At 42.2% G+C, this 20,805-nt stretch overlaps 1 protein-coding gene across 1 annotated transcript; it reads left to right on the top strand.

Annotated features, from left to right (window-relative positions):
• Positions 1 to 6,219: 6,219 nt before the first annotated feature.
• Positions 6,220 to 17,264, top strand: CHRNA6 (cholinergic receptor nicotinic alpha 6 subunit). Its single transcript, XM_070407403.1, has 6 exons — positions 6,220 to 6,465; positions 8,049 to 8,188; positions 12,662 to 12,706; positions 13,488 to 13,597; positions 13,698 to 14,676; positions 16,310 to 17,264. The coding sequence occupies exons 1-6, from the start codon at positions 6,387 to 6,389 to the stop codon at positions 16,439 to 16,441; spliced, it is 1,485 nt and encodes a 494-aa protein (XP_070263504.1). The 5' UTR covers positions 6,220 to 6,386; the 3' UTR covers positions 16,442 to 17,264.
• Positions 17,265 to 20,805: the final 3,541 nt, after the last annotated feature.

Here is a 20,805-nt window from a genome sequence, read left to right as displayed (position 1 = left end):
AAATCCTGACCGCAGCACTGTGATATGAGTGAATGTTTCCTTCTTTGGAAAAGGGTCTCTGAAGATGTAATTAAGCTAAAGATATTGAGATGAATTCATCCTGGGTTACCCAGTAGGACCTAAATTGAATGACCAGCTTCCTTATAAGAGACAAAAGAGAAGGCACAGGCAGAGAGAAGAAGGCCTCGTATGGATTGACAATTGACAGAAACAGAGATTGGAGTGATGGTGCCACAAACCAAGGAATGCCTGGTACCACCAGAAGCTGGAAGAGGCGAGGAAAGATTCTCCCCACTACAGGCTTCCAAGGGAATATGGCCCTGCCAACACCTCTATTTTGGATCCGGTCTCTAGAACATTTAAACAACAACAACTCTGTTGTTTTAAGCCACTAAGTTTGTGCTACATGTTATAGCAGCCTAAAGAAACTAATGCAGACTGGTATTGTTATTCCCATTCACAATCGCACAGCTGGGTCCACTGCAGTGCAATGCATCTATAATAATAAAAGCATAATATGCTAATTAGACCAGACAGCTGAACGACCTTCCGGACCACCTTCCTGTCGAAGCCAGGGCTGTGAGGGCCAAGGCAAGCCGCCATGGCTGCGAGGGCCAAGCCCCTGGCATGAATTTCATGCATTGGGCCTTTAGTGTTTTTATAATAGCCTCTGGGTCCTAGGAAAATGGTAACCTTGAATTGATTCTTACTTTTGGGGAATTTATGATCTAAGAAATAAGTCTCTTATTTCAACTTGATGGACCCAGAGGTAACTACTGCCCATTTAGTGAAGTGAAAAGGCTGGAGAGAAGTTACAGAATTCCCAGAAGTCTGTGTAGGAATTATTCTGGCTGGAAGAGCATGGCCTAGCATGCCCTTCACTGGTACTTAGCCTAGTGGCTTCATGGCGCAGCCACACCAGCAACCCCAAGGACATGGCTGTGGCTGTAACCCCACTGTCCCAGAGTTGGGAGCTTGCCCATGTCAGCCTGTCCTTAAGCAGGGCGGCCTCCTGGCCTTTCCCTTCTGTCGCCTGGCATTATGTCCACTATTTCAACTCCCTTTACAAGTTAGTCTTGGTTTCCTCAGCTCATCTGAGGGTTCCACGGTGAATGATAACCAAGTTAGTGCTAGCCATGGCCCGTTTCAATAACAACCCTCTAAAAAGATATTAAGCATATAAAGTATCCATGGATCTAGAAGCACTTGAGTATAGCTTTAAGGTTAAAGCATTAACCTTAGATTCAGACAGACCTAGAGAGGACCTAACTCAGCCAGTTAACAGCTATGACAGATGGGGATCTTTAAGTGTCAGTGTCCTCACTTACAGAAGTGAATCTCACTTCATGGGGTTGCTGTGAGGATTAAAAGAGAGAATGTAGAGGGCTTGCCATGGTTGGCTTAGGGTTAGGGTTAGAGAGTGCTGGAAGGTAGCTATAATTAGTCTTCAAAGTCTTAACATTTCAACATAGTTTTGACTTTCTTTTACTGCATTTCCCCAACCCAGGTTCCCTGATTCTTAAAATTTGGGTGGACAAAATGTGGGCACTATAGGGTTAAATTTAGCCTCTTGTGAACTATAGATTTAAGGTTTCTTTGTGGGTCTACAATTAGCATTTAATTTGAATACTTGCCCTACTGCTGTTTGTTTTTCCTGCCTGAGAAATGTCAAGTGGGGTGGATGTGAAATAATTCTGACTGGGGATATTGAACATGTGAGAGTTTTAATGACAGTGGCTTTAAAAAAACTCCTACAAAACCAAGCATATGGGATCATTAAATTATTGATGATGTTTTTGCTGCAGTGGATTTATAAATAATACATGTTTAAAGGGTTATTTCCTTTACGTTTCTTTAGGGAAACTAAAGAGCATTCTCGTTTGAGTTTAAAGAGAACTGACAGTTGGAGAAAGGTCAACAAAATGTTCATTCATGCAGATTCTATGCCCAAACCCTCTTAAACTTCAAATGAAGATTATTTTATATAACCACACCAAATAGTCTCCCTTATTTTTAGAGCAGAACTTGGCAATAGATTTAATTGAGCAACGGGTTGGGGTTGGGTGCGAGGGGAGCTTGAAATAATGAGAGAAGTTTCATATTAAACAGTATTACTTTTTTTCTTAGAAAACCTCCAAACTGAAGTTAGATTCTGTGAACAAAAATAAGAAAGGAACCCATCAGTTACTCTCAGAAGCCCATCAGTTATCGGACACACTAGGTCTTCAGGATATGTTATTCTAGAAAGGGATGGCATGAAGTGACTAGGGACAGAAATTGGAAAACTATGAAACCGGTTGTGATTATTTTCCATCCAGGGTTGCCCCCCATGTGTCTGGAGGGCAGACCCATGGAGGGCCAGAAATTACAGGTCCAGTTTTGTTTTATATGCATATGGGTGGGTTTGGGGGAAAGGCATATGATCCATTGTTTTAATCAGATTTATGGCCTGGAAAAAATTCAGATCCACTGCTCCTTCCTTTTTCCTTTAGGAACTGGCAAAGAGGAGTGAGGAGGTCAAAGGCATGGGGGTGAGGGTGAAGGGAAGGGAAAAACTGAAGTTCTTCTGATGGTCATTAACTTCTTACCTCCCTTCAACCTTTCTACCTCCGTAAACCACAAGGAACACTAAATGTTGGCTGCTTCTGAAAGGGAAAATAAGACATTTGGGGGGCGAGCTCTCTGAATCTGTGCCAGTAACCTGCCTTCTGATGCACACTCTTGCTAGCCAATAAGCTCCATTCTTATCTGTGATGCCTGGCCTGCCTTGCAGAACCTGTTTCCCGGAGCACTCCCATTTCACAGAGGCTATAAACCATGAACCATATACAACCCCCGAGTGGGTTGGCAGAGCTGGCACCAGACAGGCCCCTATCCCAACTCACGGGGGGCTGCAAAGCCCGTGAAAAGTCCAGAAGCCTGATCCATATTTGGGGGACAAAGGAACTAAGGGTATAAAGGGAAAGCTTCATCCATATTTATCGCTCAGGATTTGGAGACTGACTTCCCTGAGTCACGGCACTAGGGCATCTGCAAATAAAGGCTACTCTTCTGAATACCCCCTGAGTGCCTGGCTGATTAATTCTCCTGTGCCACCTGGCAGCTTATCTGCAACAGTTCAACTACATCCTAAAAAACTAATAACTAGAATCTGAACATGAAACAGTATCCAGCAACAGTCCCGAAGACAGCCCACTAGAGTCATTCTTTAAGCCGACAGGTGAGTTATAGAGAGGGATTGTTGGATAAAGCAAAGACACAAAGCAACAGTTAGAAAGTATGAAGAAAAAGTCAGTTAAAGCCTGACCAAAGAAACGGTTGAGGGTGGTGTTGGTGATTTGGATAAACAGCCAACTGGATTTGGGATTTACCCTGAAAACTAGTGAGGCATTGTCCACTTTGGAGTGTGAGGTGGCATTTTAACCATTATGGTAAAGTGTTGTCCAGAATTTTTCTCTTTATCATCGTAGGTTCTCTCCAAACTCCTCAGGACACTTCAGCCAAGGACCATCTGCTAAGGGGAGAACTTGAGTAACATCTTAAGATGACATAGGTGAAGCACCTAGCCCAGCGTCTGGTCTAAATGTGGCGCTAATAAATGTTAGTTCTTGTTTTGTGTCCTTGAGACATATGAGACTAATAGAATTTTGAGGGAAGTCATTAGTCTGAACTCTGTACAATTGCAAAGTATGCTATATTTGTGATGATGTCACAGAATGTTTGACTGGGAAGGGCTGAAGGATCATCTTCAGGGCTAACTCCTTTTCTTTCCCCCAGCTTAATTTAGGTATAATCCTATATAATAAAAGGCTAATATGCAAATAGACTGAATGGCGGAATAACCGGTCGCTATGATGAGCACTGACCACCAGGGGGTCAGTGAGCTCCCACAGGGGAAGTGCCACTCAGCCAGAAGCCAGGCTCAGGGCTGGCGAGCGCAGCAATAGTGGTGGGAGCCTCTCCTGCCTCCGTGGCAGTCAGACATCCCCTGAGGGCTCCTGGAGGCTGGGCTGAGGGACCTCCCTGAGTGCATGAAGAGGGCACAGGCTGGGCTGAGGGACCTCCCTGAGTGCATGAATTTTGTGCACCGGGCCTCTAGTTGACAAAATTGTACATATTTAAGGTGTACAATGTGATGATTATATATATATATATATATATATATATATATATATATATATATATATACACACATACACACACACACACACACACACACATTATGAAGTGATCACCATAATCAAACTAATTAGCATATCCATCATCTCACTTAGTTATGTCAGTGTAGTCAGTTAGAGTTATTAATATAAGGGGAAAAGCAAAAAAGAATGAAATAATTTTAATAAACTGGGAAGCAGCAACAAATAATAACAGAATCTCCATCTAGCTTACTGGTAAACAGACCCATTAACACACTCTAAGGGTGCTGCCACAGGCCACAGAATGGGACAGGATTCCTCCTTAGAAATGCTAAAAGCCTGGTAAGGGAAGTGGGGGAGGAAATTCCTCTGCTCACAGATGAACTGAACAAGTGAAATGGGAGTCAGGGTGATGAAATAGAGGGGCAGGGCCTAGTGTGGGAACGATTGGAAAGGTAATTGGATTGGATAGAGGGATGAAACCCCAATAGAATTCATTTACTGGGAGGAGGGCCCAATCCAAGGCCGTGAAAAGTTAAAAGTTTGGGTTGGGTAATTTAAATGGTTCTTGTCCTTTTCCTAAACCAGGGGTTGTGAACCATTTTTCTGCCAAGGGCCATGTGGGTATTTATAACATCATTCAAGGGCCATACAAAATTATCAACTTAAAAATTAGTTTGCTAGCCCTAACCGGTTTGGCTCAGTGGATAGAGCATCGGCCTGTGGACTCAAGGGTCCCGGGTTCGATTCCGGTCAAGGGCATGTACCTTGGTTGCGGGCACATCCTCAGTGGGGAGTGTGCAGGAGGCAGCTGATCGATGTTTCTCTCTCATCGATGTTTCTAACTATCCCTCTCCCTTCCTCTCTGTAAAAAATCAATAAAAATATATTTTAAAAAAATTAGCCTGCTATATTTGGTCAAACATTTAATTAACTCACCCCTAATGCCTTGGCAGGACCTTATATGGCCTAAACCAAGAAGATAGAAGGAGAATTAACAAAAGCCATGGGCCCTTGCTTCTAGAGCCTGCCCACCCTCTAGGTCAGTGAAAGTGTATTAATTCTTAATTCACAATAAAATCTTACCATCACGTTTAAACTTCTCCACACGTGTGCATTTGTAATTCTTTCCTAACGTCGCCACAAAAGGACCTCTTGCACACACGGCAACAGATATCATGTGTGTGTGTGTGTGTGTGTGTGTGTGTGTGTGTGATGAAAACACTAAAGATCTAGTCTCTTAGTAAATTTCAAGTATACAGTAGTCATCATGCTGTATATCAGATCACCAGAACTTACTCATTTTATAACCGAAAGTTCATACCCTTTGACCAACCCCTTACTTTCACCCCCCAGCTCTGAGCCATCACCCTGTTTCTGTGAGTTGGACTTTTTCAGATTCCACATATAAGTGAGACCATATAGTATTTGTTTTTCTCTGTTTGGTTTATTTCACTTAGTAAATGTCTTTTAGTTTTATTCATATTATCTCAAATGGCAGGATTTCCTTTACTCGTGGCTGAATAATTATCTATCTGTATCATCTATCTATCTATCTATCTATCTATCATCTATCTCTATGACAAGGATGTTTAAATAAACAGAACTGTCCAGCTGGCACCCTGTGTTCAGATCATTCCTCTCGCTTTCAGGCATCTCCTCTGAGTGATGATCACTAACCTAGAAGCCCTGCAGTCAGACAAAATTCTATAAGACACTCTTATTAAGACAGAAAGAGTGACTCATATTTTAGAAAGTTTTCTAATAACAAGGTTAAGCCTTGATTAGAGAACTCAGTGAATCAGAATACATTTTTTGGGGACCTAGCATACATTTTACCTATGGTCAGAGCTCAGTAAATGTGTGTTTATTCCCCTAAGAATTAAGGTTAAGACTGTGCTACAAAAATACCTACTGAGCCGGGCAATGTTTTCCATCCTCCCTCTGTCCTAGCGTTCCCTCACTGCTTTTCCTCACAGTCCTCACAGGAAAAGTGATCTAGGGTGACAGGAAATGGGGTGACTCATCTGACATCAGACAGCTCTTTTGATTTGTCCTTTTCATTGGCCTCAGTCTCGGATACTCGGAACCACCGTGTTGTTTGTGAATGTTTTTATTTTGCAGAAGACACACATGGACTGCAGTGCGACTCTGATGATTTCAAGGTCTGATGCGCGTGGCTGTCAGACAGCTCTTTGTTTTCCACAATCCTTTGACTAGAAAAAGCAATCACAGTGTGTTTTACTCATGCTGACCAGCAAGGGCCAGGGGTGCCTTCACTGTGGTTTGTGTCTCTGGTTGTATACATTCATACCTTTCTTTAAAGGTAGGTTTTGTTTCTGTTTTACCTCATAATCTCTTCTTAGTTACATATATTTACTCTTCTAGTTGTGCTTGGTTGAGCAGAAAGATGAAATATTCTACGGGTAATTATGTAGTGTCAGCACAGGAATTACTGTTGTTATAGCTGTTAACCTATTTTTTATTGGTTAAATTTAACGTGGAAAATAGGATTTTGGGGGTGGGATGAGGAGGACGGTGAAGCATTTTAAACCCTATTTTATTTTATTTTCCCAATTAAAACATGGTAATAATAATAATGACGCAGTTTTCTATCCACCTGTGCCACGGATGTATTCAACTTATTTATTTGTATTTGTACTTAATACTTTTTTCAAAACCGATCTATTTGTTAGCTGGTACTATTACTCGGAGTATGAACTCTTCCGTTTTGTAGGTAGTCATCTTTGTTTTGGGAAACATGTCATATTATGATGCTGAAATGTGTCCTGAGAGTAAGATCATTCATTTTAAAAGTTGAGACTTAGAAACGGACAACAGCTGCTCTGCCTGGACAAAACCACACTGCCATGTGCTGCCGGCTGTGCAGGGATTTGCTCTTCAAGACTCACGGCGGTTTCTCTAAAATGTCTCAAAGGGAAAAGAATGTCTCCTGGGGGGTGGGGGGGAGTGGGTAATGGGTAGGATTTTTGATTGTCTGTTTTATACAGACCTATTTCTACCATTATTAATTATGATGTCAAGAATGATGTTTTACTTTTAAAATTGTTCTTTTCTGCTGAAATTTCAGTGTTTCCAAAAGCTTTTGTCAAACGACTCTTTTTATTCAATGTTATAACACCTGTCCTTTTGTTCATTTTTACCTAATTAATTTTTCAGTTTATTTAATGATTTTTCTTTCAGGGTGTAAGTATTGTCAACACATTGATAGAATAATATTTCAGCTGTCAAATTTGAAATCTATAAGGGAAAATATAGAGCGGGGTATTAATGAAGTGAATTATGGCAAATGAAGGGAAGTAACCTACTTTCAATGCATTCTTAGAAAAACACAAAGAGGTAGGCATTAAACTAGTGTCTAAAATTAAGCAACTGAAAATGCTATTACTTAAGAACCAATTTTGCATTATTTTAAAAAACAGTTTAAGTAATTTTGCCTTAAAAGCCTTGCATTCTCACAAATCCCCACAATAATTAAATTTCAAAGTTGATTTTAAGAAAGAGTATGGCTTGTGAAGACTTTAATGATCTTATTAGCTATTTCAGTTCGCAGCTAGCCACCTTGCTAGGTGAAGAAACAGGTCAGGGGGATCACTATTTTGACAGGAAAGGGCAGGACTATCCCTTAATTACTGGATCAGTAAGACTGTGAGCTGCTTTCAGTGACATACGCCAAGATGAGAGCTATGTCTCTCATTATGTTTGTGGTGCCTTAGACTTTGAAAAGCGCGTTGACTAACATCATTTCCTTGGCGATAGTCCTGAGATGTAAGCATTCCTGTTTTTGTCTTGGACTCCTCACTGCCCGACCCCCCAGTGATGGAAGCCGCCAGAGACTCCCCAGCATCCTCTCTGCTTCTCTGCTTTCCCCCTCTGTTTGGCATGCAGATGGCGCAGGCTGTGCCTCGGAGGAGAGGCTCTTTCACAAACTGTTTTCGCATTATAACCAGCTCATCAGGCCGGTGGAAAATGTTTCTGAGCCCGTCACGGTGCATTTTGAAGTGGCCATCACACAGCTGGCCAATGTGGTAAGTGCCTCAAGTTCACCACCTGTGCCTCAAGGAGCCCCGACTCTGAGGGGTCAGAGTCCCCAACCATTCTTCTACTTCCTGCACATGGGAGACATGGGAATTATAAAAATACAGGTCATGCACTACACAGCTCCAGGGGATGTCAATCACATGGACTGTGATGCTAAAAACATAAACCATGCATGGTGACATTGGCCAAGGTTCATTCTATCTTCCTATTTCACCGTCCTTAGCCTGTGGTTTCTTCCCTCAGTGTTGCCTCATGGTCCGAGGTATTAATTTTACCTTACGTATTGGTAGAATTCTCCAGGAAATCCTACTGGAACTGGACATTTCTTTTCTGGGAGGTTTTAAATGAGCCATTCATTTTTCAATAGATATAGGTTATTCAGACGATCAACTTCATCTTTGAATTTAGATAGTTTGTGGCTTTTGAAGAATTGGTCTTTTTTTAAGCTGTTGAATGTATGATAAAGTTATTCTTAGTACTGTTTTCTCTATTCTTTTTAATGGCTCCAGGATCTGTAGTGATAGCTATTTTATTCCTGATATTGGTGATTTGTGTCTTCTCTCTTTTTATTTTTGTCAACCTTGCTAGAGGTTTATCTATCTTGCTGTCCCCACAAAGAATTAGCTTTTTATTTTATTAATTTTCTTTATTGTTTTCCATTTCAATTTCATTTCTGCTCTTACATTTATTTTTTCCTTCCTTATGCTTGCTTTAGGTTTATGTTATGCTTCTTTTTCTAATTTATTGAAATAGAAACTTTGGGTTATTGATTTGAGACTATTTCTCATTTCTTATGTAAGAATTTAATGCTATAAAACGTCTTCTCTGCATTGTTTTTAGTTACTTCCCTCATATTTTGATATGTTCTCACTTAGATGTATTTTAAAAAATTTTTCTTTGAGACATTCTCTTTGGTCACTGATTATTTAGAAGTGACTTGTTTAATATTCATGGATTTAGAGGTTTTCCCATATCTTTTTGTTATTCATTTCTATACTTGATCTTAGCCAAAAGCCAAGAAGCAATTGTTATAGATTTCTAGTATGATTCCATATGGTCAGAAAGCACACTGCATAATTTCAATTATTTTAAATTTGTTGAGGTTCATATTATGGCACATAATATGAAAAAATGTGTCTGCTGCTATTTTGAGTAGAGTGTTCTATATATGTCAATGTTATGGTTGATTATTTTTTCAGATCTTCTATATTTATGCTATTTTCTAGTAGTTCTATTGGTTGCTGAGAGGGGGACTGAAGTCTCCAGCTATAATTGGGGACTTGTCTGTTTCTTCTTTCAGCTTTATCAGTTTTTATTTCATGTATTTTGAGATTCTGTTGTTTGATGTGTGTACAGTCAGGATCATTCTAACATCCTGGTGAACTAATCCTTTACCATTATGTTAATGTCCCTCTTTGTCTCTAGTAATTATTTTTCCTCTTCAGAAGTAAGACTTTGCCAGATATTAAGATAACTTTTCTTTTAAAAAATATATTTTTATTGATTTCAGAGAGGAAAGGAGAGGGAGAGAGAAAGAAACATCAATGATGAGAGAGAATCATTGATCCACTGCTTCCTGCACACTCCCCACTGGCGATTGAGCCCACAACCAGGGAATGTGCCCTGACTGGGAATTGAACATCGAACTGGTGACCTCCAGTTCATAGGTTGACACTCAACCACTGAGCCACGCCGGCTGGACAACATAACCATTCTTCTTGGTGTGTTGAAGGCTATCTGTTCTTATGTGAGGCACCAGAAGTCCCTGTGGACCATGTTCATTGTTGTCACTGAGCCATGGTGAGCTCTGGAGATAGCTCAGTGATGCAGTACAGCCAGGATGCACAGTCACCAACTCTCTTCTAGAAGGTTCTACATCCTCTGTTACTGTCTGAGCTGCCAGGTTGGCCTTAGAGATTTCTACATGGAGTGTACTTGCTGTTCTACAGAATGACTTGGCCACAGGTTTACTGGGTGGATGATCTTTTGGTGTATGAGTATGTCCACTCCCCCCCCGGCCCCCCCCCCCCTGCAGTGCGTGCGCACGCACGCACACACACACATACACACACACACATCCAGGACAAAGCCCCTATCCAGTGCTTTTGATCGCTTGGCATATCTAAAATGACAAAGGCCTTGCAAAATGTAGCACACCTGGCCTTTCTGATCACAATCTCTGCTGCTCTAGAAGTTAATCCATTTGAAATTGTATCTCAAAATCTTTAATGCAGGTGGGGTATCATCTAATTTATTTCCCCAAGAAAAAGATACAGTTAATGGTCCCAGGAATGTGGAATGGTATTGTGGGTCTCTGGCCTCTCCAGCTGGGCTGTCTGATAACAGTGCCCATAGCCACTGGTGTGGTCTGGAACTGGACATAGAACAGGACTTGCCAGACCAAGTCTTGATCCATAAAGTTGGGTAACACCTCTGAAAGAGTCCATATCTCACAGAGCTTCACCAGCCTGTGGAAGTGTAAGTGAGAAAGTAGGGATAATGTCAGGACAATATCAACACCTAATTTTTTTTAATGATATTTATTTTTATTTTTAAATATATTTCTTTATTGACTTCAGAGAGAAAGGGAGAAGGAGAGAGAAATAGAAATATCAATGATGAGAGAGAATCATTGATCGGCTGCCTCCTGCACACCCCCCACTAGGGATCGAGCCCGCAACCCAGGCATGTGCCCTTGGCTGGAATCGAACCTGGGACCCTTCAGTCCGCAGGCTGATGCTCTATCCGCTGAGCCAAGCCGGCTAGGGCAACACCTGATTTTAATTCTTTGAACACAATGTACTAATGTGCAGAAGGAAGCAATCTTTGGAAGATGCTTATGACAGTTACCCCCAAGACCTTTCTGGACTTCAGAGCTTATCCATTTTTGACTGACAGCCAATACATTTATTGACATGGCCTCTGCTGAAATCTGTAGGTCACAAGGTAACCCTCTAATGAGCAGAAGGCACACACTTTAGGTTTGGGTAATTGTCAAGCCCTGGACTACTTGGCCAATGGATAATCCATTTCTTTGCTTTCTCTGACCAATAGGAAACCATGAATGTAACTTCTTTTGTTGACCTTTTAGAACCTGAGGTTTACCATGACTTGACACAAACCCATTTGTAGAAGGAAGCGTGGCAATGTCTCCAGCTAGTTTTTCAGGGGAGCCGGAGACCTGCAGAGCAGCGCAGTGAACCAGAGCAGGCTGTGTCTGAGGTCTGGCCACAGCTTTTGTGGCCACACTTGAACTCATCTACTCTGAAGGGAGTTCATGTGCCTTGGGAAGCAAGGTTGGTAAGTTTTGGGAACCTACTGAGTAACCATCACTAAACCTCAGGCTGTTGTGTTATAAGGCTGCTGAAGGCTCCGGATGTGTCTTCAATAGCTTTCCCTCTGAGAGTTGGTAGCTGCTTATGAACACATTATATTTGGGATATCAGCCTGCAACGCTTTTCTTCCAGATAACCCCATGACTCTCTTCAGGTCATTTAGGTACCTGCTGAGACTACTTCCTGCTTAGAAGTCTTTTTAGTTCATCTTGTCTAAAACAGATGTGTGTGTGCATGTTTGCGTGTGCACATGCATGTGCATGTCTGCACACACACATCACCCCATCCCTCATTTTTCTCCATAGGACCTATCACTATCTTACATTATATTATATACCTATTATTGATTTTCTATCTCCCCAATAACAGCCAAGACACACGAAGGCAAGGATTTTCCCCATCTTATTTACTACTGTAGCCCTAGCATTATAGAGCACATAGTAGGTACTCAGTAAATATTTATGTAGATAATGATTGAAGCAATCAGCAATGGCTTGGGTGGTGTGCTGTGAGGGAGTGGCAGGTTGCAGCTGGAAAACTCCATGGTGAGCTGAGGCTGACATTTCAAAGGGCAATTGGGCTCAGGATTCAGAGCCTGTGCAAGCATGTCAAACTCGCGGCCCGCGGGCTGTATGACTCCTTTATTTGGTCTGTGTTAGTCTTTGAGTTTGACATGCTTGCTGTAGAGTGTTGAGGAAGGGAGGTTTTTCAGGAAATTGAGAAGACCATATAAGCAATGAACCAGGTTCAGATACCTACCACCTTCTGTGGTATTTTTCCTCCCTCCTTCCCACTCTCCCTCTGCTCTCCCTTCTTTCCTTTCATGGGCTCAGAAACCTTTATAGGCTACGTTGATCAGAAAGGCTTCACAGAAGTGGCGAGTCTTAAATCACATTTGAAAGATAGTCTTTAAGCCACACTTTCTTTCAAAGTCAACAGGGTTGAGCTCAGATGTGGAATATCATATTTCTGGCTGCTTTTTACAAGTTGACTTTTCAATCTTCGTTGTTTCCCTCTATTAACATGAATAACTCAGATTTGGCTCTTTTTAGTAGTAATTCTTGTTCTAAGATCCACCTCTATTAACAATACATTTGAGGCTAAAAATATTGTTTCTCTTCCCAGGATGAAGTAAACCAGATCATGGAAACCAACCTGTGGCTTCGTCATGTATGTGTCTACATCACATGTCCTCTTGGACCTGTGTTACTCATGGGTCAGCCTAACAATGCCCGATGGATAAAAATCCAGTAGCATCCCCTCTTTCCATCTCCACCTTGTGAGAGAGCATACAATATCACCTTTCTCCAAAGCCTGAAGTTCAGCTCTGTGAATAGCTGGCTTGATGCAAGCTTCACAGGTGCAGGAACCTAGTGACAAGGTTCTCTGAGACAGAAACTCTGTCCTTTCTTGTTTCTGCTCGCAAATCTTCTGTTTTCATCTGTAGCTTGAGCTCCAGAGTCAGGTGTCTGCCCTCTCTTTGATCCTGCTCAACTAATCCTGGAGAAGTCAGTAGCTGAGCATGACAGCATGTGGGTTAGGGTCCCACCAGCTGGTTTTAGGTTATACCATTTTGCTTTTTCCCTTGTATTAATCTTTTACTCAGATTTTGTAACAAACTCATCATCGCACACTTGAACAACCTTTCCAGTCTCAGAAATGAGTTGTACTCCAGTGTGAATATAGTACATGGAACATGGAAGTTGAGCCTAGAACCATGGCCAGCTAATTAATAATCACTATTTATTAGATAATTTATATTTTCCAAGATTAGCTCAGCTACTTATCCCCCTATTTCATTGATTTAATCTCCCAATTTTTGATAGAACCCAATGTACTCTTCAGTTAAGAACTTCATTTTTCAAAAGTACTGCTGAACAAATATAGAATTAACATTGGAAGAAACTTGTTAAGAAAAATTTTTTTAAAAGCTGACTTCTATTTCCTTTAGATCTGGAATGATTACAAATTGCGTTGGGACCCAATGGAATTTGATGGCATTGAGACTATTCGTGTTCCTGCAGATAAGATCTGGAAGCCTGACATTGTTCTCTATAACAAGTATGGGAGTCGACAGCAGTAGTCTCTAAAGTTGCCTTCGGTACATGCTGACCCATACATAGCAAAGGGGATATTACTAATGGTCTGATTTATCTTGCAGTGCTGTTGGTGACTTCCAAGTCAAAGGCAAGACAAAAGCTCTTCTTAAATATGATGGCATGATAACCTGGACTCCACCAGCTATTTTTAAGAGTTCCTGTCCTATGGATATCACGTTTTTTCCTTTTGATCATCAAAATTGTTCCCTGAAATTTGGTTCCTGGACATATGACAAAGCTGAAATTGATCTTCTGATCATTGGATCTAAAGTGGATATGAATGATTTTTGGGAAAACAGTGAATGGGAAATTGTTGATGCTTCTGGCTATAAGCATGACATAAAATACAACTGTTGTGAAGAGATATACACAGATATAACCTATTCTTTTTACATTAGAAGATTGCCAATGTTTTACACCATTAACCTGATCATCCCCTGTCTCTTCATTTCATTTCTAACTGTGTTGGTCTTTTACCTTCCTTCTGACTGTGGTGAAAAAGTGACACTTTGCATTTCAGTTCTACTCTCTCTGACTGTGTTTTTGCTGGTAATCACAGAAACCATCCCATCTACATCTCTTGTGATCCCACTGGTGGGTGAATACCTACTGTTCACCATGATCTTTGTCACCCTGTCCATCGCGGTGACTGTATTTGTGTTGAACATACACTATCGCACTCCAACAACACACACCATGCCCAACTGGGTGAAGATGGTTTTCCTCCAGCTGTTGCCCCAGATCCTGATGATGAAGAGACCTCTGGATAAGACGAGGAAGACAAGTTCTGATAAAAACCCCAAAAGCATTTCCGGTAGGCCTACCAAAGTCAAGTTTGATAATCGCAGAGAACCCAAACTTCTGAAAGAATGCTGCCACTGCCATAAATCACATCAGCTTGCCACCAGCAAGAGAAGATTAAGTCATCAGCCTTTACAGTGGATGACAGGAAATACGGAGCACTCACCTGAAGTCGAAGATGTGATTAACAGTGTTCAATTCATAGCAGAAAACATGAAGAACCAAAATGAAACAAAGGAGGTAAATGCATGTCTCCTCTAGCCTGTCCACCTGCAGCAGGCCTAGGGATACTCCGGTCAGATCTTCGGAGTCAGCTCTGTTTACCAGAGGGTCAGGCAGCATTACTCTAAGACCCCGTTCTGTTATTACACAGTTATGGGTGGACTGGCCTGGGGTCAGGCAGCCCCAGAGCAAATCTCCACCTCCAGCAATGTTAACGCAAGTGAAATCCGGTTAAAATAAACATTCAGGGCCACCTTGGTTAATGAAACTAATGAAGCTCTTGCACAAGGAAGTGTCAGACAAGAGGTGGAGAGGGGAATGCTGCCCATGGAGGGGAAAGAGAAATGACTATAGAGCAGCTTGCAATCTGAGGGCGGTGGGAGGAAAGTGGGGGTGAATCCTCCACAGCTCAATCCTGCTTATTCTACTTCAGAAGGATTTAGGTGCTGATTGAATGAGCCCCAGGGATATTTTTAGCATCAACGTATTCTGCTCCCGGTGCCTAGAGTCTAACTATAGTACCATGGGCATCCTCCATCCTCCAAAGAAAGGGATCAAGAAAATCCCACCCATTTTCCATACCATAAGGGTGACTAGTTGAGGGCATCTGAAAACTCATGCTGGGTGCCTGATTTTGCCCTCATATTGCAATTACCAGCATCGTATCTCTTAGTGAAAGGATAGCTCAAGATCTAAAGTCTGCCCTCGTGGTGCAGGGGACGATACTGTGACCGCGTGTCACTCAGGTGGGGGTGGGGTGCATCACAGGACAAGTGAGCCCAGAACTCCCCTCTATAGTGACACCTTCATAAAATCTAGGGGAGAGTTGCTGTTGACTTAATCACCACCAGGGAGGGCTCTCAAGACACAAACGGAGATTTTGGCAGAAGTTAGGTCACAGTGATGGCGAACTTATGACACGCGTGTCAGAGGTGACATGCGAACTCATTTTTTTGGTTGATTTTTCTTTGTTAAATGGCATTTAAACATATAAAATAAATATCAAAAATATAAGTCTTTGTTTTACTCTGGTTGCAAATATCAAAAAATTTCTATACGTGACACGGCACCAGAGTTAAGTTAGGGTTTTTCAAAAAGCTGACACGCGGAGCTCAAAAGGTTCGCCATCACTGAGTTAGGAGGTCAAAAACTGGAAGGCTGTGAGAAAGGCAATGAACTCTCCATCACCAGCGTGATGTGGAGGTCTAGAGGGCTGCCTGCTCCTTCATGCTGCCTGTCCTACCCTCCCTGCCTCAAACCCGTTTCCCAAGACTTGCCAAGGGGACAGGTATCCACTGGTTCCAATGGCGAGAACCGCACTTTCTGAGCAGCTATTTCTCGGGAGTGCTCCTTGCAGTCCGGAACGGTCCTTTGGCCCACGGAATGCTGGCTTATTGAGATCTGCCTGCTCTGTAGCCAGCTGCCCAAAGCACTAATGGGGTGTGAGGATCCACCCTCGTCAGGCAAAACAAAAGCTCTTCCGCGTGCTCTGTAGAGTTAACCAAAATAATACCAATATTTGCTTTAGAATTTGCCAGGAGCATTTTCTTTGAAAAGGAAGAAGCTTATTTGTGAAACGGAGCACATTTCCTATGGTTTTGATTTTTAAAAATTGATTTGATTTTTTTGTTTTGTTTTGTTTGGCTTTCAGGTAGAAGATGACTGGAAATATGTGGCCATGGTGGTGGACAGAGTATTTCTTTGGATCTTTATCATTGTCTGCGTGTTTGGAACTGCAGGGCTATTTCTCCAGCCGCTGCTGGGGAACACGGGAAAATCTTAAGGATTCGATCTTTTGAAATTTGCAGATGCTGTATGTGTTGTGTGTTCCCTACCACAAAGAAAGGGACAGAAAGCTTCCCATCTAAGTGCCCCATCTACTGAAGCTGATGACTAGACGGGAAAAGAGGACGTGATTGAAAAGGAGGAGCCTGGCTGCCCTCCTCTGTAGCACGACGCTGGAGCCCAGAGCTGGCAGCACCCCCAGACTTCTCTCGTCTGGACATGTTCAGCTTCCAGGGCCATGATGAGCCATAATACAGCGAACCACGTCATCAGCATCAAGCCACACACTACAGAGGGGTTCTGCGGTCCCTCCAGTTCATGCTGCTGATCAGCAGAATGACACATGCCAGACATGAAACTCTGGAGCGTGGCCCTGGCTGTCGTGTGCAATGCTCGTGAACTCTGTGGGCCTGCTTTCTGGTGCATGTCTCTGTGATGTAGCTCACACACCAGCATGATCTCATACAGGAGTTAGCACAATGTAATGGCAGGTAGTCGCAGTCGATCTCAGCAGGCTGTATTTAATTAGCAGTCATCTGGCCAGAAACTAGAGTGGTAACCCAGCACTGTGCTAGGCATCGCAAAGGTGACAGAAATAGGCTGCCCCCAGCAGTCCCAGCTCTTTAGGGAAACACGAACACAAAGATCTCCAGGCCTAGGTGTCACCTGGGGAAGGAACTAGAGCAATCAAAATAGGAGAACATGGGGTGGGGTGGCCAGGCAAACCTAACGCAACCTTCGTTGTCTTTTCTCATCAACAGTTTCCCTTTGTTCATTGTAGCTGAGACCGAAAATAAACTTATTTCTTCTGTCAGAAATTGTGACCTGTACCTTTTGGAGCAATTCCTTTTCTGAGAGGGAGCCCTTTGGAAACTCTGTTTTAGTCCACTCAAATTTATTATCTTCTTGTTTGTTGTATAAATAGTATCCGAACAATTTAAAAGACATATTTTAAAGCAGAAATAAGAAATCTGCCCTAACAAATGAACTACTTTTATTTTTGCCTTTTCCCTTCTAGTCCTTGCCTATGTGCATCTATACTTTTTCTTTTTTAAAAAAATATTTTTATTGATTTCAGAGAGGAAGGGGGGAGAGGGAGAGAGAAAGAAAGAGAGAGAGTGTGAGAGAGAGAGAGTGGGGGGGAGGGGGATAAGAGGGAATCATTGATCACCTGCCTCCTGCACGTCCCCTTCTGGGGATTGAGGCCACAAGCCAAACATATGCCCTGACTGGGAATCAAACCATGACCTCCTGGCTCACAAGTTGATGCTCAACCACTGAACCACGCTGGCCGGGCCACATATAATTTTTTACACTTCAATTTTACCTTGCAATTTTGTATTTTTCTGGTTTCTCAAAACACCATATTAGCAACATTCCTTCATGATGTTACATAGTCTTGAAGTATACTTTTAAAGATTTTATAATCTTCATTGCGCTGATTCACCATGGTTTCTATTACCCCATGTTAATGCTTGCTTGTCTATCTCACGCTGGCGCATAAGGCACTGTGTGGCACACCATGCAGAGGTATTGAATTTGAATTACTCTGTTTTAAAGTATTTTTACTCCCTCTCATATTTGTGATGGAAGTACCTATTGTTTTATCTTTCTATCTTTACATTGGATTGGTTGTTACTTGATACTTTTTTTTATACTATCAAACCAATTCAATATTTAATTTTAAAAAAGGTTTAATGGCCCTGAGTGATGTTGCTCAGTGGTTAGAGCACACCCAAAGGTCGAGAATTTTATATCTGGTCAAGGACATGTACCTGGGTTGCAGGTTCACCCCTGGCCCCAGTTGGGGCAGGTGCAGGAGGCAACCAATTGATGTGTCTCTCTCACATCAATGTTTCTCTCTCTCTCTTTTCCTCCTTCCCTCCCTTCCACTCTCTCTAAAAAGCAATGGATAAAAATATCCTCAGGTGAGGATTAACCAAAAAACAGTTTTAGTGATGGTAAAATACATATAGCATAAATTTATCAGCTTAACTATTTTTAAGTATAAAATTCAGTAGTATTAAAACATTCATAATATAGTGCAATCATCACCACCATTCATCCATAGAACTCTTTCATGTTGCGAAACTGGAACTGCATCCATTAAAAAACTCTTCATGCTTCTCCCCCCCTTCACTGGTAATTACTTTTTCACTCTGTGTCTATTAATTTGACTATTCTTGTATCTCTTATAGGTGGATGAATATAGTATTTCTCGTTTTACAATTGGCACATTTCACTTAGCATAATGTCTTCAAGTTTCATCCATGTTGTAGCATGTCAGAGTTTCTTTGCTTCGTGTATGTATATGCAATATTTTATTTGTCCATTCATTTGTCAGTGGGCAGCTGGGTTGGGTTGCTTCCACCTTTTGGCTTTTGTGAATAATGCTGCTGTGACTATGAATGTACAAATATGTCTTTGAGTCCCTGATTTCAATTCTTTTGAGTATATACTTAGAGGTGAAATGGCTGGGTTTTGCTGTAATTCTAATTTTAATTTTTTTAAGGAACTGCCATTGTGACCGCATAGTTTTACATTTCCACTCACAATCCACCAGGGTCTCCTTTTCTTCACACCCTCACCAACACTATTGAACGCATTTCACCATACTCATCAGGGCAAAGTCGGGTGGAGGGAGGTGCAAGCGGTGGGAGAAGGAAGATGTCGACTTTGAGTAACACGGAGGCACCGTGAGCATTTCTTGGGATGTCCCCACTCCACCCAACTTTCCCAAGGCCTAGGGTGTGCCTAGGGTGTGATGAGAGGCTGGGCAGTAAGAACAGGAGCACACCAACTGAGCATGGCCCCTTGCCCATCCCCCTTTTGACTGGAACTATCATCTGAACCCTCCAGCGGTACCAGCCATTCTGGAGATGCTATTACATGCCTTTTACACAAATGCGCGCGCACACACACACACACACACACACCCCTACACATATTTCTAGTTGGTGTTTGGAAAAGTCTAAAAGGGCTGTTGTCATGTAGGGCCTGGGGGTAGGGATCCTATAATGTGTGGGACAGACCAACGTAGGATTTTCCACATCAAACCACCTGTAAACCTCCCGGTGAAAAAGTAGAACCCTCTTGAGGCTATGAGTTTGGAGCACAGGCCTGTGAAGGCGCATGGTTAGCGGGCATGTTGAGGGTAGCCGCACATTCTCTCTGCGTCCCTCTGGGTGGCAGGAGCATCCATCCTGCCGGAGAAACAATAAGGCTGACCCCTCCCCACTCCTCCAGCCTCTGAGGGTGGAATTTTGCAGGTGAAGAGGATGTTAGAAGGCCGCTCATCTTCACAACTTATGACCTTCTTTCTATGATTTCCCCTTGGAGACTGCAGTTCCTCTGTCCTGCACGGATCTCCTCTTGTTGCCCAAAGCTGGAACCCTCTTCGAGCCTTCAGGGCCATGTCTCCCTTGACGACAGGCCAGGCTGCTTTGCCCCAAAGCGCTTACTCTGCCCGGAGGTGCGACAATGTGCATCCGTGGATGTGTTGCTGCCTTCGGCTATTTTTCCCAAACCTAAGATTGTCCACGAACCAAAGGAATCATGTTACTTCTATTTTCACTATGATTTTATTGCCATACTGAGCAGAAAGCCTTAATACAAAGAAGGAATATGTGTCAGGTTAAACACAAATGAGAGTCACCATGGCTATTAATGAAATAAATACACTTTAATACAAAATAGGAGGTGCTTCCATGAAAGAATTATGACACAACCAGAAAGGTCTTTCCCAGCATAGAGATACTGCTCTTTGGAAGTTACAGGGCTCTAGTGTAGCTGGTTAGAGACCAGCTTTAAAGGGACCAAGGTACGAGTCTTTATAACTGCTGCGTGTCATGTACACAGGCGATCCCACTACATGTATCCCTGGACAGGTGGAGAGATCAGCTGTCATCATCTTACCCCAGGGATTATTCTTATCACTGAGGACTAGAAAGCCAGATAGTATGTCTCCTTGTACAACACAGCATAAACTATGCATCATCATCTCTGGTGTACTCTGTCAAAAATATTACACTGGAACTATAGTTGTAACTTCCAATTTTCAGAACATACAGGAGACAGAAGAACAAGCTAAATGACACCAGAAGCCAGCAACTAGACAAATACGAAACATGAGACACTCTTGGGGAAAACTGATCTAGTCTTTTCAACAAGTCAGTGACAAGAATTAAAATAGATTTAAGAGGCACACCACTATGGGTTAAATCCTATTGTAGACAATCTGGCTATAAATGTAGGTTGTTCTTGAGAGATGGAAACTTAAATATGGAATTATTAATTTTTCTAAGTATGATAATAGTATTTTTAAAACTGCAGGCCCCATACTGGGGATTGAACCCACAACCT

This window comes from Myotis yumanensis, unplaced genomic scaffold (genome assembly GCF_028538775.1).
Source record: "Myotis yumanensis isolate MYYU_CA2020_CCGP unplaced genomic scaffold, mMyoYum1.0.hap1 SCAF_3, whole genome shotgun sequence".
NCBI classification, from domain to species: domain Eukaryota; kingdom Metazoa; phylum Chordata; class Mammalia; order Chiroptera; family Vespertilionidae; genus Myotis; species Myotis yumanensis.
This window is presented reverse-complemented; position numbering and strand designations above follow the sequence as displayed.

Bases quoted from the DNA above. Each gene is read 5' to 3' on its own strand.
- CHRNA6 (XM_070407403.1), top strand. From the start codon at position 6,387: ATGCTGACCAGCAAGGGCCAGGGGTGCCTTCACTGTGGTTTGTGTCTC. The intron at 6,466-8,048 runs GTAGGTTTTGTT...TTTGGCATGCAG, and splicing joins ATTCATACCTTTCTTTAAAG to ATGGCGCAGGCTGTGCCTCG. The intron at 8,189-12,661 runs GTAAGTGCCTCA...TTCTCTTCCCAG, and splicing joins TCACACAGCTGGCCAATGTG to GATGAAGTAAACCAGATCAT.